We start from the raw sequence: 16,655 nt of genomic DNA, 5'->3' as shown, positions 1-16,655 counted from the left end.
AGAATCAGGGGAAGGATCAAGCAGTAAGTGCTGTAAACATGTAAACATTTATTTAAAACAGAATGGTAATATTTATACTATTAACAATGTATATTTATAAAAGTGCTGTAAACTAGTAAAAAAATAATCAGGTACAAAACAGGAATATTTACAAAGGTAACAAATGGGTTTTCATGATTTCTCTGTCTTAGGCTCTTCTCAATTTAGTCCCAAGTGTTTTAAAAATTTTTCACAATGTCCGTTACTACATGATTCCCAGGCCCAAGACGCTCCACTCCAAAGTCCCAGTGCACCTACGCGAAAATCCGGTCAATGTGGCCGGGGATCGACGAGAAATCCTCGTAGGAGAACTCCTCGTAGGTCTCGTGGAGGTAGAGCTCAAGCCTGTTGATCAGGTTCCGGGGTAGGGCGATCTTAGTGGGCCCTCCGTGGTAGCAGACATGCCCCCTCCACGCCACAATCAAGTACTCCGGGATCATGGCCCGACATAGCATGGCGGCATACGGGCCCGGTTTCTGCATGCTTTCCCGCAGCATGCGTTCTCTCTGGGTGTCCGGGATCCTCAGGAGGGTGATGTCGCTCATGACGCCCTGCTTTGAATTAGGGAGGGGAATGTTAGTATTGGGACTGCTTTACAGCCACGCGGTGGAGGGAGAGGGGCAGCATACAGGGATCTTTCCCTGGGACAGCCGCGAGGGGGTGGGACAGGGGCAGAGTTGATGCTGTCCTGATTGCTGGCAGCAGAGACTGGCATTGCTTTCAATGTGAAAGGAGGCCAGTGCTACTGCTGGAGTTTTAAGCAGCCACAAGTCTGCGGCTTACCATTATTGCCCGCTCCAGAAGTTCAGGTCTCCAGCCACAGTTCTCTGAACACTCCAAGACCTCCGCAAGTCCACAGGCACTGAAGGCGACGGCCGAAAATTCGACCTTGTCCTGAGTGCGCATGTGAGAGGTTCAGTGCATGGTCTTGTTCACAGAGAAAGACTAGGTTCTTTGTATACAATTTCATTTATCTGTCTCAGGAATTCACTCCCTTTTTAAAATTCACACAGACACATCTGCGACTGTCTCCCAACCCAGCCTGTCAGCACACTCCCAGAGGCTAGCGCAGATTAGGCGGAGGAAGAAGAAGACGCGTGAAGACATGTTCTCAGAACTAATGGGCTGCTCCCGAGCCCAGGCAGCCCAGCAGACACAGTGGAGGGAGAACTTGTCACAAATGCACCGAGCAGTCATGGAACGGGAGGAGAGGTGGCGTCAGGAGGACCAACAGGCTACTGAAAAGCTGCTTGGACTAATGAGGGAGCAAACGGACACGCTCCGGCGCCTTGTGGATGTTCTGCAAGACCGGAGGCAGGAGGACAGAGCCCCGCTGCAGTCTATCTGTAACCGCCCTCACCCGCCACCAAGTCCCACACCACCCTCACCCAAACTCCAAAGAAGGAGGGGCGGCAAGGGCCGTTAAAACTTTCAGTCAACCCCTGCAGACTGCTCTAGCACTAGAAGGCTGACATTCCCCAAAATTTCATAAGTCCTTTCCCACCCACCTCACACAAGCCCCCGTCCAAGTTTCACACCCCACGTTTCATGTCTGGTTCGCAATAAAATGTTTGTTTCTCTCCATTACTGTTTCAGTCAGGTTCTTTTGAGGGAGAGTCTGTCTGGAGGGGGGGAAGGGGCTTGGTAATTGGACAGGACAGTGACCTTTAGCAGGGTACAGAGGCGGTGTCAGGTCCAGCATCAGGACACATACACAGTGCAGTCACTGGTTACCCTGGTCAGTCTGGGAGGTGTTTTTCATGTTCTCCATTGAAATAACCAGTCCACCAGTGCGGAGCCTGTCATTCCGGGAGTTTAGAAGCATCATTTGCATCAGAACACTGAACCCGCCCCCCGCCACAGTCTGCGTCCCCGGTTTAAAATATTCCCGCGAAAACAGCAACACAGACAACGGTGTTCATTAACAAAATCGAAATGATTTTATTTTTTGGGAAGGGGAAGGGGGTGAAGGGGGTATGGAACTGGGGAGGATAGTCAAAATGAACTGGGTAAAGAAACGGGGGCAGGTTCAGCTTTTCTGTCCACAAACTGAAAAGTCACTGGTTGCCCTGCTCACTCAGGAACCTAGCTTTCAAAGCCTCCCGGATGCACAGGGCGTCCCGCTGGGATCTTCTAATGGCCCGGCTGTCTGGCTGGACGTAATCAGCAGCCAGGCTATTTGCCTCAACCTCCCACCCCGCCATAAAGGTCTCCCCCTTGCTCTCACACAGATTGTGGAGCACACAGCAAGCTGCAATAACGATGGGGATATTGGTTTCACTGAGATCACAGCGAGTGAGTAAGCTTCTCCATCTCCCTTTGAGACGGCCAAAAGCACACTCCACTACCATTCTGCACTTGCTCAGCCGGTAGTTGAACAGTTCTTTTTCTGTGTCCAGGGCGCCAGTATAGGGCTTCATGAGCCAGGGCATTAGCGGGTAGGCTGGGTCCCCGAGGATGACTGTAGGCATCTCCACATCCCCAAGAGTTATTTTGTGGTCTGGGAAGTAAATACCTTCCTGCAGCCGTCTAAACAGACCAGAGTTCCTGAACACGCGAGCGTCATGAACCTTGCCCGGCCATCCGACGTAGATGTTTGTAAACCGTCCCCGATGGTCCACCAGTGCTTGCAGCACCATTGAAAAGTAGCCCTTTCTATTGATGTACTGGCTGGCCTGGTGGTCCGGTCCCAGGATAGGGATGTGAGTCCCATCGATAGCCCCACCGCAGTTTGGGAATCCCATCGCGGCAAAGCCATCTATGATGACCTGCGCGTTTCCCAGGGTCACTACCTTTGGGAGCAGTACCTTCACGATTGCCTTGGCTACTTGCATGACAACAACCCCCACGGTAGATTTGCCCACACCAAAGTGGTTCGCGACTGACCGGTAGCTGTCCGGCGTTGCAAGCTTCCAGAGGGCTATGGCCACTCGCTTCTGGACAGTGAGGGCTGCTCGCATGCGGGTGTCCTTGCGCTTCAGGGCAGGGGACAGCAACTCACAAAGTTCGAGGAAAGTCCCCTTCCGCATGCGAAAGTTTCGCAGCCACTGGGATTCATCCCAGACCTGAAGCACTATACGGTCCCACCATTCCGTGCTTGTTTCCCGGGCCCAGAATCGCCGTTCAACAAAATCCACATGCCCCATTGCCAACGTCATGTCCTGGGCGCTGGGGCTCGTGGTTTCTGACAGCTCTGTGCCACTCTCCGACTTCAGGCTCTCACGGCGGTGCCGTAGCCTCCTCGCCCGATTTCTCTGCATCTGCCTCAGGGAAAGGTGTATGATAAGCTGCGAGGTGTTGAGAACGGCCACAAGTGCAGCGATGGTCGCAGCGTGATCCATGCTCGCAGTGCTGTGGCGTCCGCGCTGTCACTGACCAGAAAAGTGCGCGAACTGATTTCCCGCCGGCGCTTTCATGGAGGGAGGGAGGGCGTTAGTGACGGACGGATGACGACAAATTTTTTTTACCCAGAAGGCATTGGCGGCTCGACCCAGAATTCCGATGGGCAGCGGGGACTGCGGGAACTGTGGGATAGCTGCCCACAGTGCACCGCTTCCAATATCGACGCTCGCCCCGTTAGTGTGGACTCACAAAGTCGAATTACTGTCCTTAGTGTGTCCTTAGTGTGGACACACACGTTCGACTTTGCAATATCGATTCCACATATTCGATTTAAGTAAAATCGAATTACCCTCGTAGTGTAGACATACCCTAAGTTACTCCCAGATACACAGTTTGAGTGCTGTGGCCAGCCACTCACGTGTTACACTGCAAAGCAACACCAGCAAACTCCCAATCCCAGACTTTCTCCCAGAAATGTATGCCTTGTACTGCCCAGCCCTCTCCTGGACAACACACACTCATATAAAGTCCAACATTTAATTAATAGAAAATGATATGCCCAGATCCTGTTATCTCAAATGGAGTTGCCCCAAACACTTCAATCCAAACACGCTGGTTTAGATAAAACAGTAAAACAAGTTTATTAACTTGAGGCCATGAGTGGAGATGAAGGGAGAGATGATTTAGGAAATCTCTTCTCTTTTCTTATAGTTCCTTCTCTTTTTGTGAGTCACCTCCAGCTACTATTCAGGAGACAGGAAGTCTGTGTGGATGGGAACCCCAAGCCGAAAGTAGATTTTTCACCTACACTCTCTTTCCTGCCAAAGAATGGCCACTTAACCATATTATGGCCCATTTCATCTTGTTGTCACCTAGCTGAGGCACTGGCTAGCCTTTTGTTTCTGGAGAACCGGTTTATGACTGCTCTCCAGATTTAGAATGTCTTAGTAACAGCCTACAGTAGAATCTTACAACTTTACATACAACATTGCCACACATCTTTCACTAACACAATAATGGTCAGCAAATTATGAGTTTCAAATGATACCTCACAAGGGGTGAACATAGGGGTACAGACTGTCACAGCGTCTACGCAGATATTTTCATGCGCAAAGTTACGCCTTCGCCGATGGAGGCTGAGGTGAGGCCACATTGAAAGGCAGGCCCCTCGTGTCATTACAAATGTGTGGCTAAGACAACTTTAGTGTATTTGTCTTATATTATGATGGGACCTTTCTTTTTCTTTTTTCTCATTCAGAATTTTGGCCCCTTCTTAATTAAATTGTAATTTTCAATAGACAATGACTGACCAATAACAATCCTCTTTCAACTGAACAAAATAAAGGTTGGGAGTTATTTTTAGTACGAATAATTTGGTTTCTCCGGCTTCGATAATATTTAAAGTAGGATAAAATTAATCGATGACTGAATGAAATGGAAGGTCCTGTCCTGAGTAATAGAAGCTGTAAAGATAACTTTATTAGTCTGAAAACACCGTGCCTGGTATTCCAGATGAATGTGTTACTCTGTTATATAGACTTTGAATTCGAAGAAGGGGTGTTGTCTGGTACTTAGAGCCAGGCAATAACTCCTGCGTTCCACTTTTGTCTATACCACTCACTGTGAGACTTTGAGCAGGTCCTATGTATCTCCCAATCCCAAACACAGAAATTTGCACAAGGCTAGACATTAGACTAGCTTCTGCTAGAGCAGGGGTGGCCAACCTGTGGCTCCGGAGCCACATGCGGCTCCTTGCATAGGCACTGACTCCGGGGCTGGAGCTACAGGCGCCAACTTTCCAATGTGCCGGGGGGTGCTCACTGCTCAACCCCTGGCTCTGCCACAGGCCCTGCCCCCACTCCACCCCTTCCAGCACCCTCCCCTGAGCCTGCTGTGCCCTTGATCCTCCCCTCTCCCCCTTCCCAGAGCCTCCTGCATGCCACGAAACAGCTGATCGGGAGGTGCGGGGAGGGAGGGAGAGGCACTGACTGGCAGGGCTGCTGGTGAGTGGGAGGGGCGGAGCTGATGGGGGGCTGCTGATGTATTACTGTGGCTCTTTGGCAATGTACATTGGTAAATTCTGGCTCCTTTTCAGGCTCAGGTTGGCCACCCCTGTGCTAGAGCTAGAGAATTAAAGGCCCAATCTTGTTCCTAACTGAAGTCAATAGGAGTTTTGCCATTGAGTTACATGAAAATGGAATCAGGCCCTTGATAGTTACACAGAAGGACACTGTGAGATCATAGTGCCATTGACACATGTTTCAAAGGGAAAATGTGAACTCAAGGGGAAACAAAATTAAGAAACACAGAAAGGTCATTTTAATCAGTTCTTGATTTATCCAGTTGTGACAGCAGTACTTCATGGAACAGAAAACAGCTCAACTTGGCAAGAGCTTTCTTTTTTCTAAAGAGGTTTAATTTTAATCAGTGACCTGGAGTGCCCATAGTAGGGCACCCTGCATGATGTAAAAAGCTAGTGCTACTTGTCATAAAAATTTTCCATTTTGTAACAGCTCTGGTCTGTGTCCAAAGGGTTTTTTTCAGCTCTGCTGACAGCGTATTATTTGACAATGTATAGTTGTTTTTAAAGAATGCTTCTAAAGCAAAGCTCTCAAAAGTAGCAAACTGAAAAGGCAGAAAAGCTCGCCCTCTTCTGATCATGCTTCTCCGTTTCCCCTCCTTTTCTTTGAGAAAGTTTGTGACATTTTGCGACTATGTGTGCAAAGGCAGACCACCATGCCTGTCTTGGGGCCCACTGAAAACAAAAGGGCTATATACAGGTGCAGGTTCCACCCACATCTATGTCACTACGGGATCAGGACTTAGCTGCGCATGTTGAACATACTTCCTGAGCCTGTTTAAAGTGCAGTTGTACTATGAAAAATGGCACCTTGTTACTCAAGTGGCTTGTATTCAGAGGCACATCTGCTCTAGTGACAAACAAGTTTTAACTGCTTTTTATTTCTAAAAGCCTGCACAACTGCGAAGGAGCTGGATTCTGTTAATGTTTTCACTGAACATAACATAAGAATGGCTGTACTGGGTCAGACCAAAGGTCCATCCAGCCCAGTATCCTGTCTACCGACAGTGACCAATGCCAGGTGCCCCAGAGGAAGTGGACCTAACAGGCAATGATCAATTCTGTGGTCGATGGTATACACACCATCATACACCCAACACTGAAATCAATTATAAAGATTTTTTTTGTTTTTAAATAATGCAGATCTATGCTGTTCCTCTTGGCTAAAGGCCCATGATGACAAGCTGTGCGTCCGACTACACAACCTATGTGTGAGATTATGGCACAAGACCGCAAGCCCCATTGTGAGCTAATGCTCAAATTAACATAAACCTGGAGTAAGTATCGACCAAAGAATTGTGTACTGTGTTCCAATCATTTACACCTGTGTAAACTTGCTGAAAGCAATTTGGATGAACTGGTATAACTGAGGGGGGATAATTTAGCCTGCAGAATGTTTATTGCTGATGATGATGGTCCAGAAAGAAACAGCTCAGCTTGACCGTTTGAACCCAGTTTGATTTCTGCAAGGGGATTAAAAAAAAAAGTCTCTCGTAAAATAAGAAAATGTGATGTGCATTCACTGACAATAACATGAAATTCCAGAATACCACTTTTCATCATCTTTCGGTGTAGAATGGTATTTTAAAAGATGCTGTCAGGATAAGAATATATTTAAATTTTTCTATAACACCCTAGATTTTTAAAGCGGAAAGAATTTTACAATCTAATAGCCTCACCTCACTTCTTTATTATTTTACTTTTTGCACGACATTCATTCTGGAGAAAACAGACTAGTCACTTCATTTTTATTATCAATCTGCCTGCCTCACTTTCTGCACTTGCACAAAGCCGTTTGTGTTGCAAATGCTGCAGGGGAAGCTTAAACCCATACTAAACATAATCCATATTTTCATTGACCTTGAAAAAGAAATTATGAAAACACTTCTGTTTAAATATCTAAAACCGTTTGCTGGCTTTTGGGAGTTTTTGGTTGGTTGGTTGGTTGATTTTACTCCAAATCTAAATGTTGGGCTTAATTTTCACAGAGTAAAAAAGCAAATAATAAAATAATACTTGACTATTCTTCCAGTATTCCCTAGCATACTCAAACCGTAGACACATATGTGAGGTATCCACTAGAGTAGTTCCATTGACATCCAAAGCACGGCATGTACTGTAAAGCACAGCTGAATTTAGCCCTTTGACTCAAATGCATGAGTAATGTCAGCAGATGTTTTCATCTTTTTTTTTAAACTTTTTTAAACACACACCTCTGTATCTAGATCAATATACAGAGCGAATTATATATAAATATAATAAATTACATAAAAACTCCTCCTCCCTTGAATAAACTGTCATTTATTCTCCCTTCGTTTTTACCACTGCCCCTTACTTCCGCACCAGGAGGTGGCTACTTTTGTTACCAGCCCAGAGACTGAGTCCTCCTTGTTCAAACCAGACACTAGGCCCTCTATGTAATTTCTTTTTCCCCTCCAGAATTGTCGGATGGAGACGAAAATTGCAATACCAGGTGGCCTCCAACCGCTCACTTTCTAAAAATATCGCTGTAATAACACGGAGGTGCTAAATGCTGCCAAGTGGCAAAAGAAGCTCTCTGAACTGCGACTCGTTTCATACGCTCTTAGGTTAGGGCAGCCATCTCATTTTTAAAATCTAGAGTGTCCTTTCCCGCAGTTAGAAAGTTTAGATTTTCATCTCTCCCAAATAACCTCTCCTGAGGGTATTGTGCCGTATGATGGCAGTCAGATGGCCTGCTTCATGTGAAGTAATCTGGCATTTAAGGATTAGGATTGTGATGAAGGTTTCTCTTTAAATCCTACATTCTTTCTGAGGGCCCTTGTGGTTTAATGGACCAAGATGGGGCTGAGATTCAGGACCGCTGGGTTCTGGCCCTCACAGTCCAGGCTTTATGATCTTGAGCAAGTCACATAGCCAACATTTTCAAATGTGGGTGCCTCAAATTAGATATTAAATCCACATTTAAGCACTTAAATACGGGTGATCTTATGTGAGCACCAAGTTCCCATTGGCATAAGTCCACTTTTATGTGAAGGGAACATTGTCAAAAGCGCAAGAGGGTATGTCTACACAGCTGACGAGAACAAGCTTCCCAGTCCAGATTGACAGACCCGGGCCTAGCAAGGCTAGCGCTAGTCTCTAAAAATAGCTGTATAGCCCCTGCTTTGAAGTTATAGCTGGAGCTGGAGCTTGGGCTTTGAAGCCCATCTCCTCCCTAGAGGGCATCGACCCTGGCTGGGCGGCTTACTCCAATATGCTGTGTAGACCTGCCCAAAGATGACTCAGGAGGCTAAATAAACCCCAGTGATTTTTAGGCTCAGATCATTTCCGTGCTTTTGAAAAATCTAACCTAAGTACTTAACTACAGATTTTTTTTCAGACCAGCCCACTTTAAAAGTAATTCAAATCGACAGTGTTTGTTCCCTTAATAAATGTCAATCTGAACGTGTCCCCTAACCGTTCAAAATTCACTGCTCCAGATCAGTCATTTCCATTTTCTTTTTGACCACTAGATGGCTTCCCAGTATAACAGATAAAGAAAGATGAACTCCATATGAAAATTCGTTTGTGGACTTAATTTGGTAAAGCCTTTACTTTTACCTTTTCCATCACTGGTTTACACAAAATATGCAATCATAACAATGTCATTTTAAAAAGCAGCTTTTTCCAAGGTTGTTGAATCAAAGACACCATTGATAAAAATAGCAGGGCGGAGAACGGCATCCTTTGTTTTTAGCTCCACATGAATGAGATGGCACGTATCAGAGGAGTAGCCGTGTTAGTCTGTATCCACAAAAACAACGAGGAGTCTGGTGGCACCTTAAACATTAACAGATTTATTTGGGCATAAAAAACCCAGTTTTTTTACCCACGAAAGCTTATGCCCAAATAAATCTGTTAGTCTTTAAGGTGCCGCTGGACTCCTCGTTGTTTGTGAATGAGATGAGCATTCCTAACTGTAACCACAATTATTAGCTGTGTATACTTAGCGAATGTGCAAACAGACCCTCCTCAAGAGCGCTTACACCATGGAACTGAATATAAAACAACCAAACACTTGCTTGACCAATGCAAAACAACCAAGTCAAGAGACCTGATTACAACACATTTGCCCCTTCACCCAGTTACAACATGGCTTTATCGTATTGATGTGACCTAAATGTGTTGTAACCTTGCCCTGTATCTGGGCTAAAGCCTGGGACAAGTGAAGGGAAAATGAATGGGCAGAGTTTCAAAGGAGCTCCACTCCCCTTTAGGCAAATGAAGTGACCAAAAGTGACTCCCTTTGAGGGAAGCAGTCTCCCTGGCTCTGTTTTAGCCCACAAAAGCTTATACCCAAATAAATTTGTTAGTCTCTTAGCTGCCACAAGTACTCCTCGTTCTTTTTGCTGATACAGACTAACACAGCTGCTACTCTGAAACCAGTTCTCATTGACTCCTGTGTTGTGAACTTGGTCCACTAGGAACTGGATTAAATCTTCCAAATTAATTCCATACAGCAACCATCAAATGGTAACAGATTTCAGTCCTTAACCAGCCTCTGCTGCCTGGATCCAGACCAGGAACCAAGGGGTGAAAGCGTCTATCCCAATTACCAACTTCCTAGCCTTGCCAGGGGATCCTCTGCCTTTCTACCCCACATTAAGCTGAAACTCTTAGGAACAGATGAGTCCCTTGAATTGACCCTTAACCCCAATTTCTCTTGCTTTTGTTGAGCTCAAGTAAGATCACTGCAGTTATCTGAAATTTATTAACGTGGAGGAGGAGGTTAGCTGGCTCTCTCTGTTACAATGCTCTTCAATTACAACCACAAGCCCAACGTGGCATGCAGCAAGTCTTGGCTTGCAGGCTTGCAACCCAGAGAGTGTCTGTTTCAGTGTGTGTGTGAGTTTATGTGCAGTGGCTCAGAGATAGCTCTGGGGGGAGGGGAGAGCAAAGCCAGCCACTCAGAAACAGTAGTAAAATCTCCCCAACACTTTAACTGTCAATCAGGCTCAATGGGGTATAAAACCTCCCCGGCGCTGCAGCTGTGATAGGCAGAGAGAGCAATGGGGAGAAATGAATAAGAACCAGAGCTGAAACCGTGCGCAGCCTAACCCTGTCTGTGATCACAGATACTCCAAGTGAAAGAAACAGGAGAAGGGGGGGAGAGAATTAATCAGCTCTGCCTTTTGCACCAGGCTCAGAAGAGAAGTGCCTGTAGATACTTATATGTATATATCTATTTAAGAAACCGACAACCACCTTACACTGAATAGACCCTTTCTTAAAAAGAAAGTGCTGGCAAGCCTTAAGCAATTTCCTGAGTCTAAGAATAGAAATGGGCTGTCTGGAAGGCACTGCAGGCTGAAATTTGGAGACCTAGGTTGCTTCATTTTTTTGTTTGTTTGTTTGTTTTTAAATAAAACCCTGCCATTGGGAAACTGGATTTTAATTTTGCACTTTTAAACTGTAGGGGTTGGTGGGGTTTATTTTTTCTTCCACCCCCCATCTCCCTCTCTCTCTCTTTTTAACTTAAACAAACTCTCTGTCCTCCTCCAGTAGAAAAACATTGTACCTGCATGTGACAATCCCAAAGGGAGCTGAGCAGCGAGAGAGGGGAAGCAACTATCTTCTGCACCATTTTACTCCTACCCCCCACGGTTGTTTTTTTCTGGTGGGAAGGGGGGAGAAGGATCTTTCCCGGCCAAGGTTTTCTCTCCCCAGGTTTTGGAAGGGGCTTGAAGACTGTTCCCCCTATTGGTGGGGGAAGGAAGAGGGCGTGTTGCCCTTCACACTCTCTTGCTTTGGTTTTGTGAAGGGCTGAAACAGTTTTGGGGGTTTGGGGTCTTCCTGCCCCGCCTGGATCAAGAGGATGGTTTGGAAATGGCTGGGCGCTTTGCTGCTTTTCCCCGTGCAGATGGTCTATTTGGTGCTCAAAGCTGCCGTGTGCATTCTGCTGCCGGCCAGGCTCCGGGACTTGTCCGGGGAGAACGTGCTGATCACCGGCGGGGGCAGAGGCATCGGTCGCCACCTGGCCAGGGAGTTTGCTAAGCGAGGAGCCAGAAAGGTGAGGACTGAGCTGGGGGGGAGATGAGTGGGGGGGGGCAGCCCCCCGCCCTCGGCCGCCACCTGCTGCTGCTACCAGGTGTCCCTGCGGGGTGACTGGGAGAAACAGACCCCCCAAACCCACCCACCCTGCCCCGGGTTGGCGTGGGGCTGATCAGCGGGGAAGAGGGCGGCTGCTTTGCAACCCCCCCGTCATCCCAGCCCTGCTACCTTGGCGTCTGTGTCCCCAGAGCCTGGCCCCCCTCGTGCATCTGCCCCTGCTGCAGAGGGGTCTGTCTGGACCCGGGTCCGGGTTTTGCGCCGAGGAGGAACTGGAGTTGCGTTTTCTGTTTACACGGTTGTGTCTCCGCTGGGGCGCGGAGCGCACTCGGAAGGGGTGGGCGTGGGGCTCGGTTCAGGGCTGGGCACGGGGGCACCCGCTGCCTGAGAGGCAGGGAATCAATGCGGCTGATCCTCTCCTCTTACAGCCGTTTAGACAGGATCCTGGTCCGATTCCTAAGCGCCTGGAAAGGGGGCAGAGCTCGGCTTTTGGGGAGAGGGGGAGGGGCAGCCCTAAGCGGCCAGGTTCAGTTCACCCTGGTGGCTTTCCACTGAAAGTCAGTCTTTAAACACCCCCCCCCCTTGTGCTGTTTGCGCCCCAGAACCATTGGAAGTGGGGGGAGCTAAGTGGGGGGAGGAAGAGGGTAAGAATCTAAGTTGCCATGTAGGGGCTCTGGAACAGTTTGTGTAGTGGGGGTGCTGAGAGCCACTGAACCAAACTGTAAACCCTGTATATGATGGAATCCACTTCAAGCCAGGGGGTGCGGCAGCACCCCAGTTCCAGCACCTATGCCGGGATGTGAGGCTGAATGCGTTTCTCCCCTTGAAAAGAGCTGGGGATGAGTCACTGAGTTACCCAGAGCAATCACATAGGAACTTCAGTTTTTCACTGGCCCTGGTGAGTCCAAAGGTGGGACTCCGGAAAGCAATCACCACAACATGGCTTGGATAGATTTACACTTTAGCTGCTATGAAGGGGCTGGCGAGAATCCCCCACAGTCAGCTCCTAGGAGACAATCACATAGTGCATGGAGATGGAGTAAATATCTATTCAAAGTAAATCCTGTATGCGACTTGCAGGGTGTATGTGTGCGTTTGCCAAGATTCACCTGTCTACAGATTAGACTTGTGTGTGGCATTGAGATTTACCTGCATCTAGCTGTGAGGGGTGTGTGGCTTGAGGTATGCCTTGCGTACAGCTTTGGGTTTTGTATGTGTTTGAGTTTAAACCCTGCATTGAGATTTACAATTCCTTGGAGGCTGAACATACAAGTCATTGAACTTTGGACCTAGACAATCTGCTGACAGTGTACTTTCATCATCTATTAAAATACCAGGATTCCTGACTTATTTATTTGGTCAGACTGGTGACTAAGCCTGGCTGCGCTATGAAAGTATCACTATTTCTGTAACTAGTTTTATTAGCTATTTAGCTGCAACCCTGTTGGAGACAGAACAATGGTAATAAGCCCCAATACATTAATTGACATGGGTAGAGGGAAAGGGAGCTGTTTTCACTGAGGGTGTAGAGCTTTAAACGAAACAATTGTCATTTGTTTCACAATACAGTTCATTTGTATATTAAGTCATATAGAGAATCATAAAATGTCTCAGAGAGGGGTAAACCTGACTAGAAGGTGATAAAGTATTTGAGAGTTTAGTACTTTCTATGAAAATATGCCCATGTTATCATTTATGTGGTGGTACATGGCCAGAGAGAATATGTTCTGGCTTTGCTCTCCATGTCTTCTTTTCTGGCTATCATCTGTCTCAGGAACGGTCTTCACTGAGAACCTTGGGCAAATGTCACCATTTCATAGAATATCAGGGTTGGCAGGGACCTCAGGAGGTCATCTAGTCCAACCCCCTGCTCAAAGCAGGACCAATCCCCAGACAGATTTTTGCCCCAGGTCCCTAAATGGCCCTCTTAAGGATTGAACTCACAACACTGGGTTTAGCAGGCCAATGCTCAAACCACTGAGCTATCCCTCCCCTGCTCCATTATCCCATTAACTCTGATGGAGTTTCACTGAGCACAATTTGGCCCCTTTGTGTAACAGATGGTGGACTGTATATAAAGCAGGAATTCTCAGAGTGGAACTTGACTCATAAACCCAACTGTATTCCTCCCTCAGTATTTGTTTAGGGAACTTCCACTGTCTGGCCCTGAGATTTAACTGGTCTCCCTTTTACTTCAAAAGCTGACTTCCTCCATGTGATGCAGTGTCTTCGTAAAGGATGCAACCCATCTCTTAATTTATCAGTCTCCTTGATTTTGCGTTTTGGTTGTAAACAACTGGAAAGAATTGCAAACAAGTTTTTAAACAAAATAATTAAAATTGCATATTCTAGTATGTTGCCAAGAGACACACAGGAGTTAAATATTCTATTGTCCTGCGGTTCCTCTCCCATTAGAGTTAACTACTTCAGATGATTGTGCGTACTCTGGGACTATCTGTTATAGTTGATTTTCCACTGTTGATCCTGCTTGTCTGATAGCAAGTTTTACAAACTCAGGCTGTCATCCCTGGTATGAAATTCTGAGGTCACAAACATTGCTGGGTGATGGGGAGAGGAAACTGACATTAAAAATCAGGTTCTAATTGTGGATGCACAGTACGCCTTGAAAGATCGATCACTGCGCCTGCGCACGCAGGCATAGTGGTGGAGTTTTGGAGGTAGGCGGCGATATACAACCATGTATTTGAGATTAGAATCTTCCTACAGAGGGGTTAGTTGTTATTGCTAGTGTATGAAGTCATACCTGATAATTAAATAGGGGATGGCTTTCACCTGAGATCCTATCCCTCTTATCATGGCCTGGTTTTTTTGTTTTTATTTTTAAAGCATATGCAAGATATAGCTAACAGATTCTATGCGAGACAGCAAGAGAATATTGCAAGTGCTGTATCTCACTGAGAATCAATTTTAAAATATTTCAGATTCTGAAGATTCTTTAACTCTAAAATATGATGTATTTTCAGTTAAGATTGCAAAGATGTCAGCAAATAAGGAGGATGTGTGTGTGCCTGGGTCTCAGTGAATGTTGTGCTTGCAAAAAGAGCTGGATTGTCAGCCCCGGAGACTGAAGTCCTCTATTGACAGGACAGAAGCATCATTGTCAGTGGCAGTGTGCAAGTTCCTTTCCCCACACTGTCCTGCCAATGTACTTCAAATCTGATCTGGATGTACCACCTCAAGGAGAGAAAATTTCCTCTTCTAGGGGTACTTTGTTTTCTATCTTCATTCATTCATTGGCCTTTTTGTTGAAATTGCCAACAGTGGGACAAGTTAAGGGCCAGTTGCAGCGTTGGTTTTAGTTACGTGAATACTTGTTAACTAGGGTTTTGGACTGAGACCACCAGCAACCATCAGACAGTAAGAGATTTGGGTTATTACTAGACCCAGGATGAATTTGTGCCAGCGATATATCATAGAGATGAAACGCTCTATATCCCATTATTTGTATCCTGAGTCCTTTCGACTTCTCTGGAGAAAAGGTTTTCAAGACCTACATTTCAATCAGGGCCGGCTCTGGCTTTTTTGCCACCCCAGGCAAAAAAGCCTCTGGGCGGCCGGAGCCCCGGGGGGAGGGCGGCGAGCCCCGGCGGGGGCTCGGCTCTCCCCCCCCCCCCCCGCGGCCAGAGTGCCGGGGGCAGGGCGGTGAGCCCGGCCATGGCCCCGCTCTCCCCGGCGGCCGGAGCGCCGCGCCGCCCCCCTCCAGGTGCCGCCCCAAGCACCAGCTTGGTTGCCTGGTGCCTGGAGCTGGCCCTGATTTCAATAAATAGCTGGACAGGTGTAAAGGGATTTAGGATTGAAAGATGTTTAGGAGCACTTCTAGCAGAAGTGTACAAAGCTAGTGTATATAAAGAGAGTTATTTACAGAAGAAACTGGATGTGTTCATGTCTTATCTCAGGTGAACAGCAACCCATTGCATTTGAACATACTCTTTTGAATTTCCTCCGGAAGGATTCAAATGCTCTGATTCAAAATAAACACTATTCCCCCAGTGATGTGTACAGTTTCAAAACTGCTGATTGCGAATGTCAGTTCAATCATATTTGGGGTTTATATTACTACCGTTCAAGTCCTGGAAAAGGAGAGGAGGACTGTTTTTTTCTTTACTTTTGGCTGATTATTGGTTGATTGAGTGATTAGAAAATCCCAAAGGCTTGTTTTGATGTTGCCTGTAACTGTTACAACTTTTTACTCCAGGTTTATGTTAATTTGAGCATTAGCTCACAATGGGGCTTGCGGTCTTGTACCATAATCTCACACATAGGTTGTGTAGTCGGACGCACAGCTTGTCATCATGGGCCTTTAGCCAAGAGGAACAGCATAGATCTGCATTATTTAAAAACAAAAAAAACTTTATAATTGATTTCAGTGTTGGGTGTATGATGGTGTGGCCGTACTATGAAAATACAGTTGCGATTGACCCACACTCCTTTTCCTAACTCTGTTTTGTAAGAGACGTTTTATTGACTTAACATTGTAAATTCTGGACCCTAGGCATCGAGAGTCCTGGCCAAGAAAGCAGATGGTGTGAATTCAGTCAATGTATAAGGACCTGAATGACTTGAGCCCTGGTCTACATTGGGGGGTGGGGGGAGGGTGTCGACCTAAGATACGCAACTTCAGCTACGCAAATAGCGTAGCTGAAGTCGGCGTATCTTAGGTCGATTTACCTGGCCGTGAGGACAGCGGCGAGTCGACTGCTGCCGCTCCCCCGTCGACTCCGCTTCCGCCTCTCGCGAGCTGGCGTTCCGGAGTCGACAGGGAGCGAGTTCAGGGATCGATATAGCTGCGTCTAGACAAGACGCGATAAAGCGACCCCTGATAGATGGATCACTACCCGCCGATCCGGCGGGTGGTGAAGACCTGCCCTGAGTATGATTCATTCATTGATGGTTACATTCAGAGAGTACTGCTTGGATCCTCTAGTCTAACTTGCTGCATCCTGCAGGGTTTTTTATTATACTAGTGTGGTCAAAAATCTGTCACCCCCTTTTTTTTTTTTAAATAATCCCCAATGATGGAGTCTTGGTTACCACATCAAGCCATCTGTTCCATTGTCGAATGATCCTTTTCAGGCAGTTTCCTTGATGTCTCACCTCTCCACTT

The 16,655-nt window shown here is 46.8% G+C and overlaps 1 protein-coding gene across 1 annotated transcript in view; it reads left to right on the top strand.

Annotated features, from left to right (window-relative positions):
• Positions 1-10,452: 10,452 nt before the first annotated feature.
• The window catches only part of DHRS3 (dehydrogenase/reductase 3), a 42,297-nt gene continuing 36,094 nt past the window's right edge, over positions 10,453-16,655 (top strand). Inside the window, exon 1 of the mRNA XM_024197697.3 lies at positions 10,453-11,492. Within this exon, the coding sequence (XP_024053465.1) occupies positions 11,298-11,492 (195 nt within the window). The 5' untranslated portion in view covers positions 10,453-11,297. The remainder of the gene's footprint in view (positions 11,493-16,655) is intronic.

This window comes from Terrapene carolina, unplaced genomic scaffold (assembly GCF_002925995.2).
Source record: "Terrapene carolina triunguis isolate 2854851 unplaced genomic scaffold, T_m_triunguis-2.0 Scaffold714, whole genome shotgun sequence".
Classification (NCBI taxonomy): Eukaryota; Metazoa; Chordata; order Testudines; family Emydidae; genus Terrapene; species Terrapene triunguis.
The sequence above is the reverse complement of the archived record's forward strand: the minus strand, read 5'-3'. Positions and strand labels throughout refer to the sequence as shown.